This window comes from Copidosoma floridanum, unplaced genomic scaffold (assembly GCF_036245765.1).
Source record: "Copidosoma floridanum isolate Cflo_tuat_1 unplaced genomic scaffold, Cflo_Japanese_pri ptg000001l, whole genome shotgun sequence".
Taxonomy (NCBI): domain Eukaryota; kingdom Metazoa; phylum Arthropoda; class Insecta; order Hymenoptera; family Encyrtidae; genus Copidosoma; species Copidosoma floridanum.
The window spans coordinates 6794436-6815942 of record NW_028321878.1 but is presented as its reverse complement, the minus strand read 5'-3'; the positions used below and the strand labels follow the sequence as shown (position 1 = coordinate 6815942).

General features: G+C 44.1%; 2 protein-coding genes across 3 annotated transcripts; both read left to right on the top strand.

The window, feature by feature from the left end:
• Window positions 1-7595: 7595 nt before the first annotated feature.
• Window positions 7596-10332, top strand: ken (zinc finger and BTB domain-containing ken and barbie protein). Of its 2 annotated transcripts, none has more exons than XM_014358976.2 (6): window positions 7596-7828; window positions 8127-8417; window positions 8499-8677; window positions 8757-9122; window positions 9242-9545; window positions 9645-10332. In XM_014358976.2, exons 1-6 carry the CDS (start codon window positions 7805-7807, stop codon window positions 10101-10103), a joined length of 1623 nt encoding a protein of 540 aa, XP_014214462.2. In that variant the 5' UTR covers window positions 7596-7804; the 3' UTR covers window positions 10104-10332. The 2 variants fall into 2 exon arrangements, with proteins under 2 accessions (XP_014214462.2, XP_014214460.2); XM_014358974.2 differs by having other exon boundaries at window positions 9642-10332.
• Window positions 10333-16668: 6336 nt separating this feature from the next.
• On the top strand, window positions 16669-18239 carry LOC106643731 (apolipoprotein D-like). The gene is made up of 5 exons (XM_014358978.2): window positions 16669-16788; window positions 16942-17072; window positions 17145-17391; window positions 17465-17654; window positions 17724-18239. The coding sequence occupies exons 1-5, from the start codon at window positions 16669-16671 to the stop codon at window positions 17978-17980; spliced, it is 945 nt and encodes a 314-aa protein (XP_014214464.2). The 3' UTR covers window positions 17981-18239.
• Window positions 18240-21507: the final 3268 nt, after the last annotated feature.

Below are 21507 nucleotides of genomic sequence, written 5' to 3'. Positions count from 1 at the left end.
CTCGTATTGTACGTAACATTAGGCGTAAGGACGGCGAAAACGAAGAGAAGGGGTACCACATACGGGTAGTGTACGGTCGTAGGTCCGGGTTAACGCAACGAAGAGGCTGTCGATTAATTTTTGCGGGTGCTTGTGTACGCTTGTGTATATACCGTAAGGTAACAAATGCAGTGCGCTACGAGAGCCAGTATCAATAGTTGGAGTGCTGGTGTAGCGATTGTTGTTTCTTATATAATGGGAGGATCATGTAACGAGATACCTATATATATATTATACACCTATCTGCCACCGCTGCACGCAGAGAGCTCGCCTACACGCTATAGGCATCCCGCAAGTCTCGCCTTGCCTCTGTACATATACCGACAGTGACTACTGCGTATACCGACTCCGCGACTCTCTCGCTCTCTTGAAAAGGCTTTTTTACTTCTGACCTTGAATATCGCAAAGCGTGTACTCATGTGTACCCGGTAATTGCGTGTTTGTGTTGGTGCTCGTATACACGATCATGGTGCGGCTTAGCGCTGTGTTATTACATACCTATATGTTGTATAGGTGCGAGACACGTGCGCGCTTTTCTTTTTTTTTTTTTTTCTTTTTTTTTTTTTTTCACATAGGTACGTTAGTATTAGGTACAAATTTCTCAGCTCCTTTGTTTCGACTTGCGTCTTTTAGCGCATCTATTAATTTTATACACTTTTCGACCGATAAACTACCTAAATTTTCACGTTCATCACAACTTTTGGATATTCGAATCGGTGGGTTTACACAAATCTGAATTATTTGCTTTCTAAAGACATCTCACGGGACATAGGAAAATCTCGGGACCAAATCTTTTGTGGTGCCGTTTCGTGGTATTTTTATTTTCTCGTTCGATTACATACACTTTCACGTATACCTAATTCTCAACTACGCACGAATCACCCTTTGCACAACACGCCCCGAAAGGTGATCTTATTTTTTTTCTTTCCGCTTCAAATACGTCGGATTGACGGTGGCCCGCGATACGCGAGGTATCAATTTATGCGTCGATATCTAGGTGCAATCGATGCGAATACCTATATATTTAATTATAGACACACAGACCTACATTTATCACACTGTGTGTCCATATACGCGTATAAAATACATTACGATTACGTGCACTTGTAAGCTAGTTTGCACGACACGTGGGGTACAGGAGGAAACGATTTTCACACGTCCACGCATGCATGCGTACATGTGGAAAGGCACTACTCGATGGAAATAGAAAATTAATCCAAGGCCTTTCGAAAAAGCCATCCGCACGTGAAACGGCCGCCGCATAAATAAATTACGATTAGAATCACGGAGACGCGACTGGAAAGAGAGAGGCATTGTTATAGTTTCATGAAAAAAAAAAAAAAAAAAAAAAAAAAAAAATAGAGCGGAAGCTCTAAAGGCCCGTAACGAGCAGTCATCTTCATTCGGTTGCTCAACCTCTTCCCCCCTCTCTCGTAAAATACCGTGCAACGCCCGTATGTAGGTAGACAGTGGCGCACTACGAACCCTTTTGTATGCATACAATACGACCCGCAAGCTCCACAAGTCCATTGTAAGAACAAAACGAGCGCTCAAACTATGTGCTCCGTCGATGATTTATTTTTCCCTCGCACAGATATGCATGTACCTATATGTACAAAATTCAATGCAAAGATACACTTTGTTGTTTATGAAAAGCACACACACCGGTATCTCTAATTAATGCGAGGGGGGGGGGAAGGAAAAGGAAACCAATTACAGCCTCGGGAGAGCGTTAATAATGAAAAATCCATCGCGTAACGAGCCTCGGGCTTTCCTCCCACGCCTGTATGCGAGGATCATCTCGCGCCGATCGCGTTAAATTTGATTTATTCCCCGGCATTATATACGCGCCGATCCGTCGGAGAGGCCTTATGTAAGCCGCGATAATGATTCCGCGCGCGCGTGAGTCACGCACCGCGTATACATCGAGGGGGAAGGATTAAAAAATGAAGAAGAAAAAAAAGTTTCCCGAGAACTTGCGCTCTTATGTGTGTGCGCGCTTCGGAGGATTGGAAGCGAGAAAAACGGAGCGCTACTTTCTCGGCTGCCGAGCTGAAATTAATGCCAAGGACACGCGCGCCCGAGAGAGAGCGTGAATAATCCATGGAAATCGATTAAAATGGAAATTCCGAGCGTGCGTTCGTTTGTTTGCTTGCATTTTCAATGAGCCCTCGGTTGGACAAAAAGTTCACCTTCTGTTTTGCTGTTTTTTTTTTTTTTTTTTTTCCTCCTTCTTCATCTCCTTGTTCCGTTCGCTCGAAGGCTGTGGAGTATAGAGAATAGGAAAATGTGTCGCCTGGGCCGTCGATACGCATACACACACACGAATCGTGAAATGTGATGTCAAACTCGGCTCTGCGACCAAAGTGTCCTGGTATATACCTACGCGTCGTAATTGAGCAACGAGAGCGAGAAACTTAAAAAACGGAGCATTCGGACGAGGAAAGAGAACGAAGCAACGAAAGTAATGGTCAAAAGCACGGGTGATGAGCGTATATTATATGAATGTACGCGTGTAAGTACAGTGGGGAACGGGCTCTCGTGTTTCTTCATTTCCATTAGCCCCGAGATTTGCGTAACCCAGTTTCGTCGTTGTCTCTACGCGGACGATACACGCATATCCGTCGTGGCGAAAGCTGGGGCTTGCGATCGTTGGCTGGCTCGTGTGGGTATTAAAAAAAGTACGGAAGCTGTACGGGCCAGAGACCGGGGATGAATATGGAGACGCGTGCAACTCACGGTTTATTTTTTCACGTTGCCGATGAAAGGCTGGAGCTGAAGCTTCGTTCAGCGGTACCCGGAATGAGACGATAGCCCTGGCGATCTTGATTCATAAGCGTCGATGGTATCTTTCGTAACGATCGAGCCTTAGGCAAGAAAAACGCGAGTGGAAGCTAAGAGAAACACAGCATCTTTTTAAGAACCTAATGGGTCTCTGACAGTACTTTCATTTTTGAGCCTATACCTGTACGGAAGAAGAAAAAGGCACGAGTACGGCACGGGAAAGAAAGAAATCGGCAAAATTTGAAAGTACAGGAGCACACAGTTTATCGGGCAAAAATAGAAAAAAATCACGAAGGTAACAGTACGGCTTTCGAGGACTTTTGTGAATCCACGAAACAGTCGAGAAAGGATTTGTTCCCGCTGCTTTCTTCGGAGACACCGTAATGGACTTTCTTCGGTTACATAAGAAAATTTCACCGGGCACGACTTTCCGGTCATTAAAAGAGACCACGGCTGAATACGCGAACAGCGTCGGGGAGTATCCCCCGGAGACAATACAGTCGAGCTCTCTGCTCGTGACATCACCGCGAGATTTTTTTTTCCCAACTATTCCATAGGTCGTATAAAAAAGCGTTGTACGCGAAGCGCCAAGGGCGACAGGGGAAACAGGAGTGTCAAAGCTAAAATAGAAAAAGCACAAAAAAAAAAAAAAAAAAAAGAAAAGAAAAAAGTCGGGTTTTTTTGTTGCCATCGTGGTACAATATACGTATAGTACACCGCACACGGAGAGCCGCTGTCGCAACGCGAGTAAACCCGGCGCTCGCCGTCGTTTCCGCTGGCCCAGTTCGCCGCTTACCTAATTCACAGCTCGTGCACTCGCTCGCCGATTACCGAACACTTTCTCGCTCGCTCGCTCGCCGTTAGACGTTGTATGTATATATACATGTGTCTGTATTGCCGCCAGTTACAGTATCCCCCACCCCCCATACCTATACACAACACACACTAGCGCGCCGTCCTATCCTGAAAATCGGCGAAAGCGCAGCGCCGTTTTTATTTTACCTTTTCGCTCGGTCCCCCCGAGAGCGCAACACCTATACGGGTTACACACACGATATTTCGGAGTGAACAGGTGGGTATACAGCACTCGTTAACCGGCGGCTCCGTACGTAACTTGTATGTATACGATCGGCCTGCTCCCACGAATCATTTTCGTGTGTGGGCTGCCACTGGCTCCTTTTTTGGATCGAAGGGATACGAATTTATTGGGGCCCGCGCCGCACAGGCATTCATACGCGCCTAAAGAGTGTTGCAATTTCTTTTTTCATGCGGGCGCTCGATTACAACGCCCGTCGTCGAGACGCATTACTCATGCGCGCGTTACGTCTTATGGCGTGTCCCTTGAATAATTTAAAAAAAAAAAAAAAAAACACCTCACATTCCCATGGCGATGGCAAAAGCGCAAAACAATTACCCCCGTCGGTAGAGTAGAAAGTTCGCGCGCGAGAAATACCGCGGTACTACCGATCTCCGGCAGCGGCAGCACCTCAAGGGGCCCCATGTCGACTCCTCCACTAGATACATCCCCCTCGAGAGTCCCCACCTCTCGCGGTATCAATCTCCCGAGCCCTCGTTATTCCCTCCACCTGCTTTTCCCACTCGGGGTCTCCCCTCGTAGATACCGATCCCAACACCTGCGTCGCACTGCAGGCTCCGCCCGCATACACCTGCACAACTCATGTATCCTCGGGAGAAAACACTAGCTGCACGCGGCCGAGGGAGAAAGAAAGGAAGAAGGAGAGCGCGCGCGTAATATCAGCGCGTGGCGTAAGAGCATAGCTGCAGCGACGAGTGCAAATTGGCCTTGAACTTGGGAGCCAAGCCACTACGTGGGTAATAGTAGTAGTACAGTCTATGTACGAGCTGGCTGGCTCATGCGTAGTAGTAACAGACTGGACGCGGTAAGACATGCGCGGATCTGCTTTCTCCTCCCTCGTACATGCTTACAGTGTGTTTAATTTTACTTACCGATCTCTCTTGCGTGGTCACTTTGGCTTCTAGGGTGTTGCCATGGGTGTCCGCGTGACTCTGAAACACAGAGAAAGAATGGAAATTAAAAATCACCGTTTCGCGATCTTTTCTCGCTGCGTGGGTGTTTTTTACTCGAATAAACAAATCCACGCAAATTGTTGCCGACAGCAGTACTGATGCATATCATACAAATACACTCGTAACAGTCTTCAGGGCCGATCTGCTTCATTAGTTCTCACACGCGTGTGGCATATCGCATGGACATGCGCCCACTGCACGTGGGTGCACGGCGCGACAAACAACTTGTACTTATTCTTCGATGAATTTTAATTTACGAGATTTTTCCGGTTTGGCAGTGCGACCCCGCTCTCTACCTTTACATTCTGACTTGAAAATATATTTTTGTGCAACAGTGACAGGGTTAATATACAACCGACGTACATGGCTTTCTCTCCTTCTCCCCTTACCGATCATTACAATGCAATTGGTCCCGAGTAGTATACGTATCGTGCTCAATTTGTATTTCAAATTCAAACTTACGCCCATCGAACCTGACAGGTCAGTAGAACCAACTCGCCTTTGCCGCAAGTCTCGAGAAAACTCCAAAGGTAATATAGTTCGGCCGTTTCAAAATCCAGTACCGATACAGCCTTCTAACGAAAGCCATCTGTGATGTTGCGATAGCCATCGTGTATCATTCGAGTAAATCTGTATGGAAAGCATAGACACGGGCTTTTCTTACGACCCTGACCACGTTTGGGCAGTGTACATACATACATACATACATACATACATGTGTACCAGTGCTGCAAGCAAACGAGCTTTTGGCTTGATCCTGGGAATTTTTGCATTTGAGACAAAAATACTTGTACCGGAGGTCACGATGAAAATCAATCTTTCCTGCTGCGTAAAAAAGAGCACGGGAAGGGACAAAACAAGTATAGGGGGATTAATCGAATAAAAGTCACTTTACCGCGGAATAAACAACTGCGCGAGAGAAGAAGGAAAAAAAAAAACTGGATTTGTCTCGATCTCGGGAAGGAGCCGATCGTCTCTCCCTCGAAAAAACGCACGCCGCGACTCTGCGGTAAGGAGCAACCCCCACTCACGTGTATACAGTCGCATGCACGCAGTCGAGGCGAGCGAGCAAAAAGTGCAAGACGCGAATGATACGAAACGACAGAGACGCGCGCAATCAACGATGTGATACACGTGGGTATGGGTATAAGTGGCAGTGTGTATAGTAATGAAAACGATCTCGACGGCCCTTTTTGCGCCAAGACTTGCAAATCTTACGCAGCCGCAGTCTCGCTTCCTCTCTTTTTTTGTGCCCCCATCCGAACTCGGGGGGAACATCGGTCATTTGTCGAACAAACTTTCTACGGAGTGACATTTTTCTTCCTCGACTCCCCAATGAAAATTCAACGTCTCAAAGTCGCGCCACGCGCCTCCAATACATCGGTAGGTACGAGCGCACGCGTCGAGAAAAAACACAACTACAAATTGCGACGCAACTCTATACATTAGTGGATGGCACGTAATAAACGTCGTGTTCAATGAAAGCTCGACGGACGAAGCGAGAAAAAAAAAAAAAAAGACACCTAATACTACCCTGACCCAGAATCGCCGGCTAATGTCACGGCGATTCAACATCGTGCAAAATATATACACGTACGTGTTGCTCTTAAGAACTCCATCATCATCGCAATTGACAACAAAAGCAGCGGGAGAGCCCGTCTCTCGAGTGATCGATTCGAGCATTAGGTAGTCATCGCGCATCTTTTGCCCCCCACCGGCTTTGTCGTCGAAGCGACATTGTGGCTCTTAATCGATTGCACCATCCGTAAGAAAACGTACTCGCGTGGATTACGTATTCCGCGGTACGTGTACGATACGTATACGCAAGTTATTCGCTCGGCGACCGTCGGTGTATGTCTCCTGGAAGCGAGAGACAAAAAAACCTCGGCGACTATGTAGCTCGCCCGCTGCGTGTGACTCTTACCCAAGGTCTCTCTCTCTCTCGTCCTCTTGCCTTTCCCATATCCATGTGCATAAATATATGTATGCCGGGTACACCTCTTTCTGCAAGTAATATCTCGTAATTTGAGCGAAGGTCGGAGGACTATCCTACTTGTAACGTGTGTACAATAACGAGGGCTGTAATGCCGATAACTCGCGCGATGATGGTATAATGGCGAGCGACAGCGAGAAAGAGCGGCTTACTCGAGTGCATGTTTAATTAGTAGCTGCTATGTGTAATTGTTGTAGTGCGGGTGTATATTTTATTGTGTACACCAGAGGGGAGTGCGCGACGATGATGTTTGCTATAATTTTTATCGGGGCGGGAAGGATTCCTTGAGCGCCGTCGTGCATGTCGGGTGTCATTACGCGAGCTACACACCTCCACGTGGCCTATTTTTGTAGCCAATGTGGGCTTTTCCGAGTATCAGGCTCAGGTGTAGGTTATAGGAAATTAAAATCTTTGTGCTGTATGTACGAGGATAAAAGATTTTGTGGTGTTATTATTCATGGTTCAGTGTCGCCAGAGCTTACTATATTAATATTGGGTCCGCTTGCATGTGTGTAATAATGTAGAAATAATAATAATAATAATAATATGCGTCTATGTGGTTTGACTCGACACAAAGATTTTTCAAAAGCTTTTATTTTAATCCTTCTTACATACTTTCCTTTTGTAATGTTGTTTGTAGTAATTTGTAAGAACGAAAAGCATGCACGTTATCGTAAACTTAACGCCCAACTGACTCTGCTGTTGTTGTTGTTGTTACTGCTTTTTTATACCTTAGAATATATATTTTAAATTGTAGTAGTATAATGCAAATGAAATTGAAATCGATGAAAACTTTTTTTAATAATTTTTTTTCTTTCTCTCCATACGTCTTTTCTTTAGGCATAAAGATGCGTGTGATGATCCCCTAGTATATATCATCGGACTCGAGAAGGTGTGCACAATCGTTCATAATTATTCACGCTAAAAGGAACGTAGAAAATGTTAAATGGCACAATCAAAAAAGTAAGAATCAATCATTCAACGAAATGAAGGCTTTTCGACACTTTTATACTTTCATCAAATTTTACAACATTTAATATTTCTCCGTACAATAATCGTTCGCATGGAGTTTCATGTCACGTCGGGGCTTATCGATGATTGCACGACTCACAGAGCAAGTAGTAAAAAAATAATAAAACAAAAAGCACTACTTTACACTCTGGAACACCATAATCGAGCACAATATACACCTAATAGCACCTAATGTATAACATAAGATGTCAAGGTCGCCTGTATAAACCCTAACGTGAAACGATTGCAGACTATGCAACCGGACGGGAGACTAAAGCTCTCCTACGACAGCCACCTGGAGACCGTAGCGGCGGAGCTCGGCTCCTGGTACGCTTGGGACTGTCACGTGGACGTGTCCCTCGCCTGCGATGACGGCTCCCTCATCAGGGCCCACAGGGTCGTCCTCGCGGCGGCCAGTCCCCTATTGGCCAGCCTCCTCAGCAACACCTCGCTCGAGCACGTCGTCCATCTCGTCGGGGTGCGCAGGATCCAGGTCGTACACCTCCTCGAATTCCTCTACAACGGCGAGGCCCTCATACCTGTAAGTTGTTCACCTCGTACGTCGTAAATAATGAAAAAATTAAAAATAAAAAACCATCGATCATTTTGCAACCATATACAGTCATCGGAGCTGAGACCGCTGAGGGAGCTGTTTGAGCTGCTGCAGATAAAACCAGAGCTGTACGAGCCCAGCCAGTCACAGAGCTCCGTCAGCTCGAACCCCGAGAGACCCTGCACTCCGCAGCCCCCCTCGGAGGAGGGCCAAGAGAGCTCGAGCTACGAGTCGCAGTACGACGGCAGGTAAGTCGAACACTATTTGACGATTGGTATAAGATGAAAAGAAAAAAAAATTCACGGCTCAAACCGACAACTCCAACAGACAGTCGAACAACCCGGCGGATTGCTGCTCGGTGGTTATCAAGACCGAGGACGAGGAGGAGGACGAGGAGGACGCGGAGGCGGACGAGGTGGACGTCGAGAGCGACACCACGCCCTCGGAGAACAACCACGAGACGAGCAGGATCGAGCCACCCCGGCGGAGGGACAGCTCGGACCCGGTGAACCTCAGCATAAACTCGGGCGCCTCGACGACCAGCGACAGCTCCCGCGACATCGTTCACAGGCTCGAGTCCTCGCTCAGGAGTTGCCTCGACGACAACACCGGCAGCTGCAAGTACCGCGAGAACAACACCGATCCTCAAACCGGGGCACAGCCGGTCTGCGACTTGCAGACGCGAGAGCCAAGGTGCGCACTACACGCTTGTTACACTTGTGATATTTTACCATGCCCACCACTCACTTGTGCTTGATGGTCTACAAATAAATTGTATTTATTTTGTGAATGTGTATCGTCATCATCGATAGGTCGAATTTCCGGCACGACGGCAAGTCGGAGAGACGGGAGTCGCTGGACGATCACCACGAGGAGAAGCGAAGGCAGCTGGCGGCGCGGCTGGCGCTGGGCCTCGAGCCGAACAAGAGGAAGATCGAGGAGATACCGATACCACCGGCGGAGGCTTACGTGGTTACGCCCCACAGGAAGCGCAGGCCCGGCTTTCACAACGCCCCTGCCCAGAATCCCGCCTTTGTGCCCTTCAACCCCGGCTTCGAGACGCCGAGGAGGCTGCACGCGCCGCACGCCCTCAGCGCCTCGGCCCCACCGTACCCCGTGAGTATAACCTATACACTGTTTGAGGTGTTTGTTAGTTTTTTTTTTTTTCTCAATAAAGCACGGCGATGCTAAAGGTGCACTGACATTTCCCAGCAGGACAGGTCGATGACGCCGCCAGTGATCCACCGGCCACCCTCGGCCGATCCGGCAGCCGCGGCGTCCTTGGAGCCACCTTGGGGTGCCTGGCGGTTACCCCCGAGCCGGCCCCCGCCCGCGCCCGCCACCCCCGAGGACTCCCCGAAATCGACGCCGGTGCGCGAGTACCGGTGCACCTACTGTAACAAGCAGTTCGGCATGTCCTGGAACCTCAAGACCCACCTCCGCGTGCACACGGGCGAGAAGCCCTTCGCGTGTCGGCTGTGCGTCGCCATGTTCAAGCAAAAGGCCCACCTGCTGAAGCACCTCTGCTCGGTCCACCGTAACATGATTGTCGGCAGCGACAACAGCTTCCTCTGTTGCTTCTGCTCCCTCAAGTTCGACAGCCAGTCGGAGCTGATAAGGCACCTCTCCGGGCCCCACAACAACCTCCTGCTCAGCAAAAACTTGCACGATTGACGGCTCACCGGCCGAGAGCTTCGGGCCGTTGCTTGTTTTGCGAATTTTTCGTAGCCTCGAGCGAGTGCCGGGCAAAGCGAGGTGTTTGTCGCGTGCGATCAACCACGTGAGCGGAGGTAACCGTCCGCGCAAAATATTTTTATGACGAGCGATCGATCGATCGAAACCGAGGACAATAATCGCGTTCGAGGAACGGACGATCCCGCGCGAGCTTTTTGCTATTTTTTTTTTTTTTTTTCCGCCTCCCACTGTTTGTGTACGCGGAGAGCGAAGAGAAAAGCAAAGCACCCTTACGTACCACCAATTTACAAATCCCTCCCCCACTACTTTGAATTCCCTTTTGTTCTTTAGATCTTGTTCGATAACGATAGTTTTCATTGTAATATTTTCTTTTTTCTTTTAACTTTATTTTTTTTTTTCCATCTGTACATAGTGTTACATACGCAGCGACGAGTTGTTATTTATTTTACACTTTGCAATGGGACCAAGCGAATTTCCACCGAATAACAATTATTAGAGAATAGATCTTACGATAGCGGCCTGCCTACAATCGCCTCAGACAAGCATAAGTAGTAAATTCTTTTTTTTTTTTTTTTTTTTTTTTTCTTCGTTACTTGTAAGCGCAAGTGTGCGTGTAGCAACGCGTCTCGAGATTTGTGTGCAAGAGGGAGGGGTTAGATAGAGAGAGAACAAAATAAAAAGGAAGAGAAATTTGTGTGCGTTGCGCATCGACAGAAAAACCAACGAAGACGACGACAATGTCATATTGGCAAATAAGTGTGCGAGACGGTTCCAACAAAAAAAAAATTGTTGTATGTGTACGTTGGTTTTGTTTTATTTTTTTTTTCATCTTTTCTTTGTTTTTCACGACTTTGACAACATCTGTGACTCTAGTGCCTTGTCAAATGGGTCCAAAAAATCCGATTGGGCAGTGATTACATGTGTTCATAGGCTTAAGCGTTTTTAGACGAAACATTTTTACGCAGAGACGAAGGAGATAGAGAGAAAACATAATAGTAAGAAGCGAAGTTTGTATATTATCATTTGTTCTCCAAAACAAATGTCTATAGGCGAAAAATTATTGAAATAAATTATTATTATTATAAATGTTGGCGACAAAAATATTTCTTGTTGTTGCGATTGCCGGGCGTATAACGAATACAAAAAAAATGCACAAGTATCGAATACGCGCGAGGGGAAAAAAAAATAACGTGCGTCGGAATAAACGGTAATCGATGTATAGGACTCGGCTATTTCTTTGCGAGCGAAGAAAGTGCGACGACGACAACAGTTATTTTTGTACTTCATCGTGTACGTTTTTACGTAAGGATTGTCAATGAAGGAGATGCTACTCGTATAGGGTAGTTGCCTTGAATTTAATTCATTGTAGAATTTTCATATCTCTTTGTTTTGTATTTTATCTATGACGCGGGTCGTCAGATTATAAAGGATATAGTGAAAAATGCAAATTACGATTGAACCCTTAATTCGGTGACTCTAAGAGTTTGGCCTGATTTTGTTTATTTGAAGCAACAAGAATACAAAAAACTTGTAACATTCCAAACAGTATCCAAGTATTTTTTTCTAAATAACAAAAAGAATACGTTGATGGTATAAAAGAATTGCCGAGAGATAAAATGTTGAAAAATATTGAACAGTGCCGCAGAATACCCCTCCTGTCTCCAATGTGTAGAGAATAAAAAAAAAAAATTATTCATACTTTTTAATATATAAAAATTATCACTCGATATGCAATCACACCAAAGATACGTTCACACAGGCGTTCGGGCGTAAGCTTTTACCCGTATTCTTTTTCTGTCACTTTTGTGTTACCATGCGGCAGCTGATGCGCTTTGAAAAATATTGCACTTCGATCCATACTTTGTTTTTTTAATTGCTCCGTAATTTGCAGTAGTTTTAAAATTCAAAATGAGAATCATTATGAAAATCATACGTAGTGTTGTCTGGTTTGAAAAATTTTATCAAATTGATGTAAGATTATGAACTATTTATTAAAAAGAGAATTCATATTTACCCTTTAATAAAAAAAAAAAAAAAAAAATATTGAAATTAGTAACTGATCCGTTTTACAAAAGAGGCAAACGATAAATTGACAATCAGTAAATTTTAACATTGACTCGTCAAAGCCAGGCAAGACACGTTATAATGATCAGCATACATATAAATAAATAAATAAATAATACACAACACAGTGAACGCAATGTGATACTAAATGATAATAAATAAAGTAATTATTTTTTAATACGCGCCGAGAGACGCGTCCTTGTGACAGGACGCTCCTCGCGTGTTTGTATACATCACCATGTAATTACGATTAGTAGAAAGGAAAAAAAATGAAGCGAAAGAAAATGCAAGCAAAAAATCAGAGTAATTGAAAAAAAAAAAAAAATCATTAGGAAATAAAAAAAAAAAAAAAAAAAAAAAAAAAACACGTGAGACACAAAGACGACGGATGTAGATGTAAATTATAATTTTTAAGCTTTTATCGTCCCCTGCGTTTTTGTCTTATTTTTACGTTAAAGATTTTATCCCAACAACAGCAACAATTATTAATATTACTACAACTATTATTTCACGTACACGTAAGTAGATGATAATATATCAGTTAATGCTAAGTATTACCTTGTATATGAAACAATTTTAGCAACGTAAGAAATAAAATAAAAGCTACAATTTTTAGAAAAAAAAACAATGATTTGAATGATGTTTTGTAAATAGTTGTAACAATAATGCCAGATTACAAAAGAGTATGTACGGAGTCGAAGATTACCGGGCAAAGTCTCCTTTCGCTCGCACGCGCACAATTTTTTGATTTTTGTCTATAATTTGTATAAAAAATTTACAAAACGTATGGAAGGAAAAAATGAATACAACAATGTATATTTATGTAAAATTAAGCGAGCGACAATCGTGTTTTCTGATCGTAGGCTGGCCCCGCTGCAGCGGACAAGTCGTAATAGTACAAAAATGTGAAAGAAAAAGAAAAAAACGCACGAGGACAATACTTTGATCGCGGGTTGCAAAGAATCCCACGGATACGTGCAGCGAGTATTATTTCCAACCTCTTTTGTAATATATATACATTAAAATGAATAAAGTGGAAAATAAAAAATTTGCGTGGAGTTTGAAAGAAAATTTAATCTGTAATATTATTAATTTTTTATTTTTCAATTTGAACGATCAATTAGTTTAATAATCGATGCGACGTCCGACTGTGATCGGAAAATATTGTGTATAAATATTGTGGAGAATGATTAGCTGATTATAACGAAAGTTCGATCAAAGACAATAAAAATAGAAGAAGAAGAAAAACAAACAAATGATCTCGCGACGAAATATATCCGCACACTTGTAAATGAGAACACACATACGCATACAAGCGCCGTTTCTCTCTATCTCTGCAGTTTTCTTGCTTCCTCGTGACCTTCCCCCCTCTTTTACTCTAAATTACTACTTTTGGAATTATCTTTACACAAGCAAGAAAAATAATACCTCTCCCTCCTTTTCTCATACTTTGATTCCTCAAACCTTTTTTCGCTAATTTTTCCATTTTTCACTCCACAACGTCTCTCTCTATTCCTGGAAGTCTGCATGACAAGAAAAAAAAAAAAAACAGCGATAGATTGTAAGCATCTCTTCCGATTGCGGAACGCGTCTCCGCCCCAATGCTTTCTTAGTGTTCATAGACTTATGAAAATACATTAATTGAAAAAAAAAAAAAAAAAAATGAAAACACTTTTTTTCCTCAATACTATAGCCTTTACTTATTAAATCCTATACCACACTACATTGTACGTTAAGTGCCCTTTGTGGCTTTTATTTATCAAATTGTAATTTTTGTCAACGATCCTTGGATGAACTTCTCTTGTTGGCTAAACGATTCTCCAACGGAAGACTACCCGGAAATCGGTAAAGATTTCTAAAAGTTTTTTTGGCAGTACCATAATACTCAAACGTATACGAATGGGTCGCCATTGACAACGCCGTCTAGCTGAAACAGCTGGTTAATGAAGATAGCAAACCGGTACACTCTTGAGGAGGAAAAAGAAAGAAAAAAAAAATCACTGGCACCTGTCAAACCGTCTTTTAGCCCAAGTCGTAAAAAATGGTCTCTTATCGTCGCGGGCTCATCTTAACGGTATACCAATACAATAGCCCACCGTCATAATAGCACTCGATCGATGCGTCAAAGTTCGGCCCAACTGTCTTCCGCACAGGAGGGTTATTACACTCGAAGGGCAAAATATCCGCGCAACGGAGCGCACACGTATCGCCGACCGACATCGCGTTGTGAGCCCACAAAGCCGCTCCTCCTTCTCTCGCCCTTTCTCTTCGCAGCGTCCCGGAGCAAGAGGCTCTAACGGTTCCCTGGTACTGCTTTTTGTACAAAAAGTCAGCGGGGCCCGTTAGCCCAACCGACGCTGCCGTGTGCCCTCGAGGGGCCAGACTCGAACCTGCATGAAATCTCGCGGATCATCGTAACGTTTGGGGTGACCTAGGAGTATACACCCACGGAGGAGGCCGATGGGCACACCACGTGTACGCTCTTGACCTTTTCGATCGGTTAGTGGGTATTGGGAGTTTTGGCGCGTTGAATACATCAACACCGCTCTATGGTAATTTTCGTCCGTGGAGTTTGTCGAGCACCAGGTATTTTTGAAAATTGTGTGCATCGCTGTGGCGGAGCGGATTCATGTATGGATGAAATAACCATCAGAGACTTTGATAAGGGATTAGCTTCATCGCAATTTCTTTAGCGTCGAAACGCTGTAATGCGTAGCGTGGAAATGGATTGCGTTGTTTGTATTATTTCCAGGCGTGCAAGTGACGATTCTAAAGTTAGAACAAACGCAGAATTCGTCGAAACGAGGCTCGTAGATATTCACCTCGTCGCCCGAGAGGAAAAAGAAAAGAGACAAGTCAGGCGCACTTGATTTCCGCGGCTTAATTTATTTGCTCCCGTCTCTCGGCTGAAGAAAAAAAAGGAAGACACGCGCGAGGGATAGGGAGGACAGGCTAGCCGTTTCGAAATAGAAAAATGCTAATGCACCTAACGGCGCATCGTAATGGAGTGGCTCTTTCTAATGCTCGCAAAAGCGCGCTGGTGCCCGTGTGTGCAGACTGTGCTCCAACAATGCTCGTGTGGACAAAAAGTGGAGGAGGAAGAGACAACGTTGACGCAGTGCACGAGAGAACGGACGAGGTGGCAAGGGGACGTCGGACGGGATTCCCGATAATGGCACTTTCGATGCCAAGAAAAAAAGTCCCAAGTGAGGGCACAGCCGCAACAGCCCCATGCACTTGTAGCGTCGCGCGAACTTGAACTCTCTGCTCCCTCTCTCCGTCTACTTATCTACTCTCTCATGGCTGAACTTGCAGTCGCGCCGACATCGACCAACAGTTGCACGTGTGTGAGTACATGTCTCGCGGAGGTTTTCCCAGCGGACTGCAAAAGGCAAGCGTAAGAACGTGCAGGTTTGCCACTGTCACGTGGAAATGTACAAGTTGCTTGGGTGACACGGGACCGCCCATTAGGCTCTGCGTTGCTACTTTTTTACGCAACGTGTATACCGATCATATACAAGGGTGAGATTTCGAAAATTTTTCTACTTAAGAAATACGTGGGTGTACTAGTATAATAATGTGTCAAGTAGATGATCACAATTCAAGTGTCAGGTATACCCTGCCCATTCGGGGCTAATGGTAGAGTAATACGTGACAACGGAACGATTGTAGGGTTCTCGACTAGGTTGTTACTGCCCCTTCGTGTAAATAAGTAATGCGATTGAAAACTCTAAATATTGACAGTACCTCGTCAAAAACAGTATAATCCAAATTGCTGCGTTGACAAATTCCAGATATTCTTTTTTTTTATTCTATCTTTGGTAAATGTTGAAAACTTAAATTTAATTTATCATCATGAAACGTCAAGACGTTTGGTGGCAACGTAAAACGCCTGGACAACGATCAGGGTGGAAAAAAATCGTGTGAACACATAATACAGGCAACGTCTCATCTTGAGTAACGCAGACGCTTGGACCATTCACGAGCGTGTGTATATGCGTAAGTACCGTTCACCGCCACCGAAATATCGTTATCCTTGAAAACTGCTGCATCGACCACCTAAAAATCATAATTCCAAGCGAAGGAGAGGAGCGGAAAAAAGCAGCAATAATAATCCCCGGGAGGGAGGCAGCAGCCACATGGGAGAGAAACGAGAAACGCGCGGTACCGTAATACTCGTCGGCGAATCTGCGCGACTCGGACGCACAGGGTTACCGGGCACAGGTGGGAAGGCAGAGGGAGGGAGGGGGGCGTCCGAGGTAAAGGTATAAGCTTGCTTTTGCACGCGTTCGCGATTACGCGTGTGCAGGCACGTGTACGTGTGTGTGTGCGCGCGCGTTGGCTGGTGCTGGTGATACCACTGGTCCGGTCAACGATCCCTGCTTGCCCTCCGCGCTTAAAGTATATAAAGCTTCGCGGACTTTGGCCGCGGACGGCAGATCATCCCATGCTCGTGGAGCTGAACGATCGCGCGATCAACATGAAGAGCTGCTACGTTGCGCTGCTTATAGCGGCCCTCGCCATCTGCGCCAGGGCGCAGATTCCCTACTTTGGCTCCTGCCCGGAGTACTTACCCATGCCTGGTTTCGACATGGAGCGGGTGAGTTTTTTTTTTTATTTTATCCATTATTGAGTGATTTTTTTTTTTTTTTTTTTTTGTCAATTTTTCAATTTTCAACGTGTTTTATATACCGATCGACAACTGGTGTTGTGAAGTAACAATTAAATGAATTAAAAAAACCCTTGGTCGTAGTTCCTCGGTGTTTGGCACGAAGCCGAGCGTAACTTCCAGTTGTCGGAAATCGCTTCGCGGTGCGTCATGTCAAACTACACCCGAGCGACCGACGGTAAACTGCACGTCATCAACGAAGTAAGAAGCCAATTGTAAGTCACGAGAGAAAATCTAGAGTAACGATTGAAATAACAAAATAAATAAAAAAACAATGTTCTCTGTAGCACCGGTATCAAGAGAGTACTCGAGGGTGAGATCAAAAAGGCTCCCTCGAAGGCCGAGGAGGGCAAGCTTCACGTAAAGTACACGTCGGTGCCGGTCCTCCCGTACGAGTCGCAGTACAGCGTATTGGAAACCGACTACGACAACTACGCCGTGCTCTGGAGCTGCACGAGGTTCTGGCCCCTCACGGTCCACAACGCCTGGATCATGACGAGGCAGCGCATCCCCCCGGGCGAGGTCCTCCAAAGGGTAAGCCGAAAACCAAAAAAGAACCGTCGCTTTTTCGAAGCTCCGAGTGATCTCACGGCAACGATTTCCACAGGCTTACGGGATCCTCGACAAGTACAAGATATCCAAGGTCCTGTTCCTCAAGACCAACCAGGAGGACTGCTCCTTCGATGAGCCCGCCAAGGCAACCGAGCCGCCGAAGAACGACGACGACGAGGTGACCGCCGTCAAAAGTGCCGAGGCTCAGGTTGCCACCGCGGCGGCAGCTGCACCCCAGCCTACCAGTGAGTTGTTCGACTTGACGGTATACGAGCGACACGTGAAATGAATTTTAATCCGGAATTTGTCAACAGAAGCCGAGAAGGAAGGACCAAAGTCCGTAACCGAGATCATAATGAAGATAGCCAGTGAGGCCAAGGAGCAGCCCAAAGAGGAACCGGTCAAGGAGCCGTTGGCTGCGGAATCGGTGGTTGCCAAAGAGGAGGAGAAACCGGCAGTGCCCGAGGGGAGCGCGCCCGTCGTCGCGGAAGAGAAGAAGCCCGAGATCGAGGAGCAAAAGGCGCCGATCGCCGAGATCGTTGAGGAGAAGATCGAGATCGTCAAGCCCTAGCTGCGAGGCTTGCTTTTTTAAAATTTAAGATACAAAGGCTGCGATACAATGCGCGATCATCCTCTTTTTTTTCCCCTCCCACCTCCTCTCCCCGCCTTATTTTTCACTTATCTGTAGATTGAATTTCGTCCTGGGCTTGTAGCGGCAGTCGATTGGAGCTGGGCACATCAAACCGTAAGACGCGCGTGCGGGCTTGCCTCCAGGAGGCTGCCAGTCTCGCTCGGGACCACCGCGTCATTTCTCTCTCTCTCTCTCTCTCTCTCTCATATACTTATCATTATTATTTATTTACCAAAAACAAAAACGATGAAAACAATACAAGTGAATGTAAACTTGTTTGGGGTGTAAAAAAAAAAACAAAAAAAAAATGAAACAAAAAATGCAAATAAATTGTTACAAAAAACCCTTTTCTAAAAAAAAAAACGACTCTTTGTTTATTATTTTCACCACGTCCTTTTGATAGTATTAGGAGGTAATTGGCAGTAAAAGGCTGTTAACGTTGTAACACAGATTTTAAAGTCACTTCCAAAAACTTGAGTAAAGTAAAATCGCCTTTTTTTTTATTTAGCATACCAATGTAAACAATAATTAGCTACTTTGACCTATGGATAATTATTATTTATGAAAAGTCCAGATACAATTGTCTTTGTCAGAGCCGAAGGATAAATACAAAAAGCAATGTAATACAATCTTGGATTTTTCGAAAATGGCCCAACGCACCATTGTCGGTACCACGTACATCGCAAAAGTTCGTGTGACGTTTTCTCGATGGCAACGAACTCTTCCGAAAGAAAAACGTAGCGCGCGTGCATTATGCCCCCGAGACGAAAGCCGAACGGACGATCGGCCAAACAAAAAATCGACAAGCCGCGTTCTGGAGTTTCTTGAACCTTAATATCAGTCGTCATCCTCTCTCCTGCTTGTACTGTTCCGTTACTGACCCAGTAAGGGGATAGTGTGCCGTGGCCCCTCGCGCGCGAGGACGTCCCCGCATCGCATCGGAGCGAGCCGAGGAGAGCAGACGCAGCAGCAGTTCAGTGCCCACTGCAACCGAGCACCATCCACTCCTCCATCGAGCATTTGTTTCTCTTCCGCATCTACTGCGTGACCTTCGATCGGTGCTCGATAGGGTAACTTTGTGTGCGAGCCAAGGTCGGCATCAGGTAACACCTATTTACTACTCTGCCGTACACAATATATACCTCACAGCACCATCGCTATACCAAATACGTTTTGCCGGTCGCATGCGCGCTTACGGGAGATACGATCACGTTTCTGAACTCCGCTTATCTTATACGTAAATACACCTGTACATGCATACAAACGTGTGTCTGCGTATACGTCTTATTTTGATGGATTCATATATTGGGGATCCGTTGTAACAGTTAATAGCCGTCCGTCCGATCGGCTGTTACGGGAGACATTTTTTGTTTTCTTTTTCCACTTTGGAAGGAATTTTGATTTTGATTAATATTTTACCGATCCGCCGAGCCTCAGGCTGTTGTGACGAGTAACTGATTTACGTGTTCCTTTTACTCCTTGTTCGAAAGTAGCAATGTTTATATTATTTTTTTTTTTAACAATACTTGAAAAATCGTAAATTGTTTATTATTTTTTGAACGATACGAGATACAGTAAATGTAGAAAATTTGTTCAAGTAATCTATTCATACAATACTAAAAGTTTTTCAATTACTTTAGGATAAATAATTGCACGTAACTGATGACTTTGTAGTTACTTTTAAAACTTTACTACAATCTGTTAAAAATTTTTTTTCTTTCTTTTTATTACTGCAATTGTAGAGTTGTACTACGTGAATTATCAAATTTGAAAATCTTATTTTAACTATCAATATCAAATAATACTGCCACATAAACATGTTAACAGCTTAAAATTGTTGACAAACCAAGTTTTCGATATTTTTATTTAATAATTGATTATACTGCATACAACCATATCTTGTATTTATGAATGGTTTGACTGATTGTAAAGATTATTGGTGCGTGAATATTTATTACGCCCAAAGCGGGAAATCGAAATTTCAATGGTAGTAACAGTAGTTTAGAAAGCGACCCATTAGACTTCACTTGTACTGATTTTTCAAGCTCGTGTGCTGTTGGATGCGGATGTGAAATTTAAAATCAGCTAACACTGACATTGACTTCCTTCGTGTGACACTGTTTTCCCTTTACTTTTCTTTCTCGTCTCGTTTTTTATTTGCATTTACTGAAATATGACATTTTGAAGCTAAAAATGTATATCTGCATTGCTGTTTTCTTTAAAAATTTCATTAAAACAATGTCATTGCATCCAATGAATATATGATTTTAGATTAAACAGTATAATACGTGTTTACGATTTTTTTTTCATATTTTTGTTGCATCATGCCACCATCGTGTGGTTGTCAAAAAGATTAAAGTACATGTTTTCAAGAAAACTAGACCTAAAATTCTGCAAATCACTGTTCATAAATACTCATTTCGATGATAGAAAAAAAAAAAAAAAAATTAATCACATATTAAAAAGTAACTAATCGTGAAAAAAATGGCCAATAATTAGAGTAAGAAAAATGTATTTTTCACTAGTGGAGACCAATAGTTTTATTGATACTTCACCGAAGTATCTAGAAACCAAATGTTATTCTATATTGACAGACAGACCATGCATATGTAAAATTAGTCAGCTAGTAAGTACTACTCATCTATGAAATGCACAAACTATTGAGCGATTGAATAACATTATTTTTCTGTTCACGTCCGTACGTCAACCGCACACACCTGTGAATGCACAATAACCATTTGTCAACTGTAGGCGTTCATAGTAGGAAAATTACCAGCATTATTTTTAATTATTTTCAGAGTAACCACATGCAATTTTGCGTTAAATTTTGTTTAAAAAATCCACTTACGACTATCTTTTATTCAACAAACTTATGACAATCTTATGATAATCATTTAAAAATACTAAATACGAAAATATTGGGAGTAATTTTTGGTAAAATTCCACTGCACACTTCGAAATATAGTTTGAATAGCAAAGTGACGCTCAAATGTGATTGATGACACTAGCTTTATGCTGATCATTCTTGTGCCGCGAAACCATTAGGTGCGTCATCTTTGGTAACGTCGCAGTAGAGCAAAGGCTACAATATATATTATAACAAGAGCCCACAGCCATTGATTTTAAAAGAAATCTGTCAAACGCAACACGTAAAATAATTACAAAGCCTACCTACACTGTTGGCAAAGTATTTAAAACAGTGGCAACACATCAGCTTCAAAGACCCCGCATGTTCCTTTGCCATATTGTAAAAAGATAACGCGGGAGCGAGGAAAACAGCTAATGACACGTTACCACACCGAATGTATTTATTATATAAAAGAAGCTCGCCGGCGTCGCAATTGCTTAAACGTTGGCCGATCCGCTGAAAGGCAAGTCAGCCAAGCCCTTCCCTCGTTATCATTATCAGTACAACAATATACATTTTTTTTTTTTCCTGTCAATCGAAGGTTTTTCAAGTTATCACA

What these genes read in the sequence shown, in the direction of transcription:
- LOC106643731 (XM_014358978.2), top strand. Translation starts at nt 16,669, where the DNA reads ATGAAGAGCTGCTACGTTGCGCTGCTTATAGCGGCCCTCGCCATCTGC. An exon ending in CTGGTTTCGACATGGAGCGG is followed by an intron (nt 16,789 to 16,941) that starts GTGAGTTTTTTT and finishes CCTTGGTCGTAG; the next exon opens with TTCCTCGGTGTTTGGCACGA. An exon ending in AACGAAGTAAGAAGCCAATT is followed by an intron (nt 17,073 to 17,144) that starts GTAAGTCACGAG and finishes TGTTCTCTGTAG; the next exon opens with CACCGGTATCAAGAGAGTAC.
- ken (XM_014358974.2), top strand. Translation starts at nt 7,805, where the DNA reads ATGTTAAATGGCACAATCAAAAAA. An exon ending in TAAATGGCACAATCAAAAAA is followed by an intron (nt 7,829 to 8,126) that starts GTAAGAATCAAT and finishes AAACGATTGCAG; the next exon opens with ACTATGCAACCGGACGGGAG. An exon ending in CCTCGGCCCCACCGTACCCC is followed by an intron (nt 9,546 to 9,641) that starts GTGAGTATAACC and finishes GACATTTCCCAG; the next exon opens with CAGGACAGGTCGATGACGCC.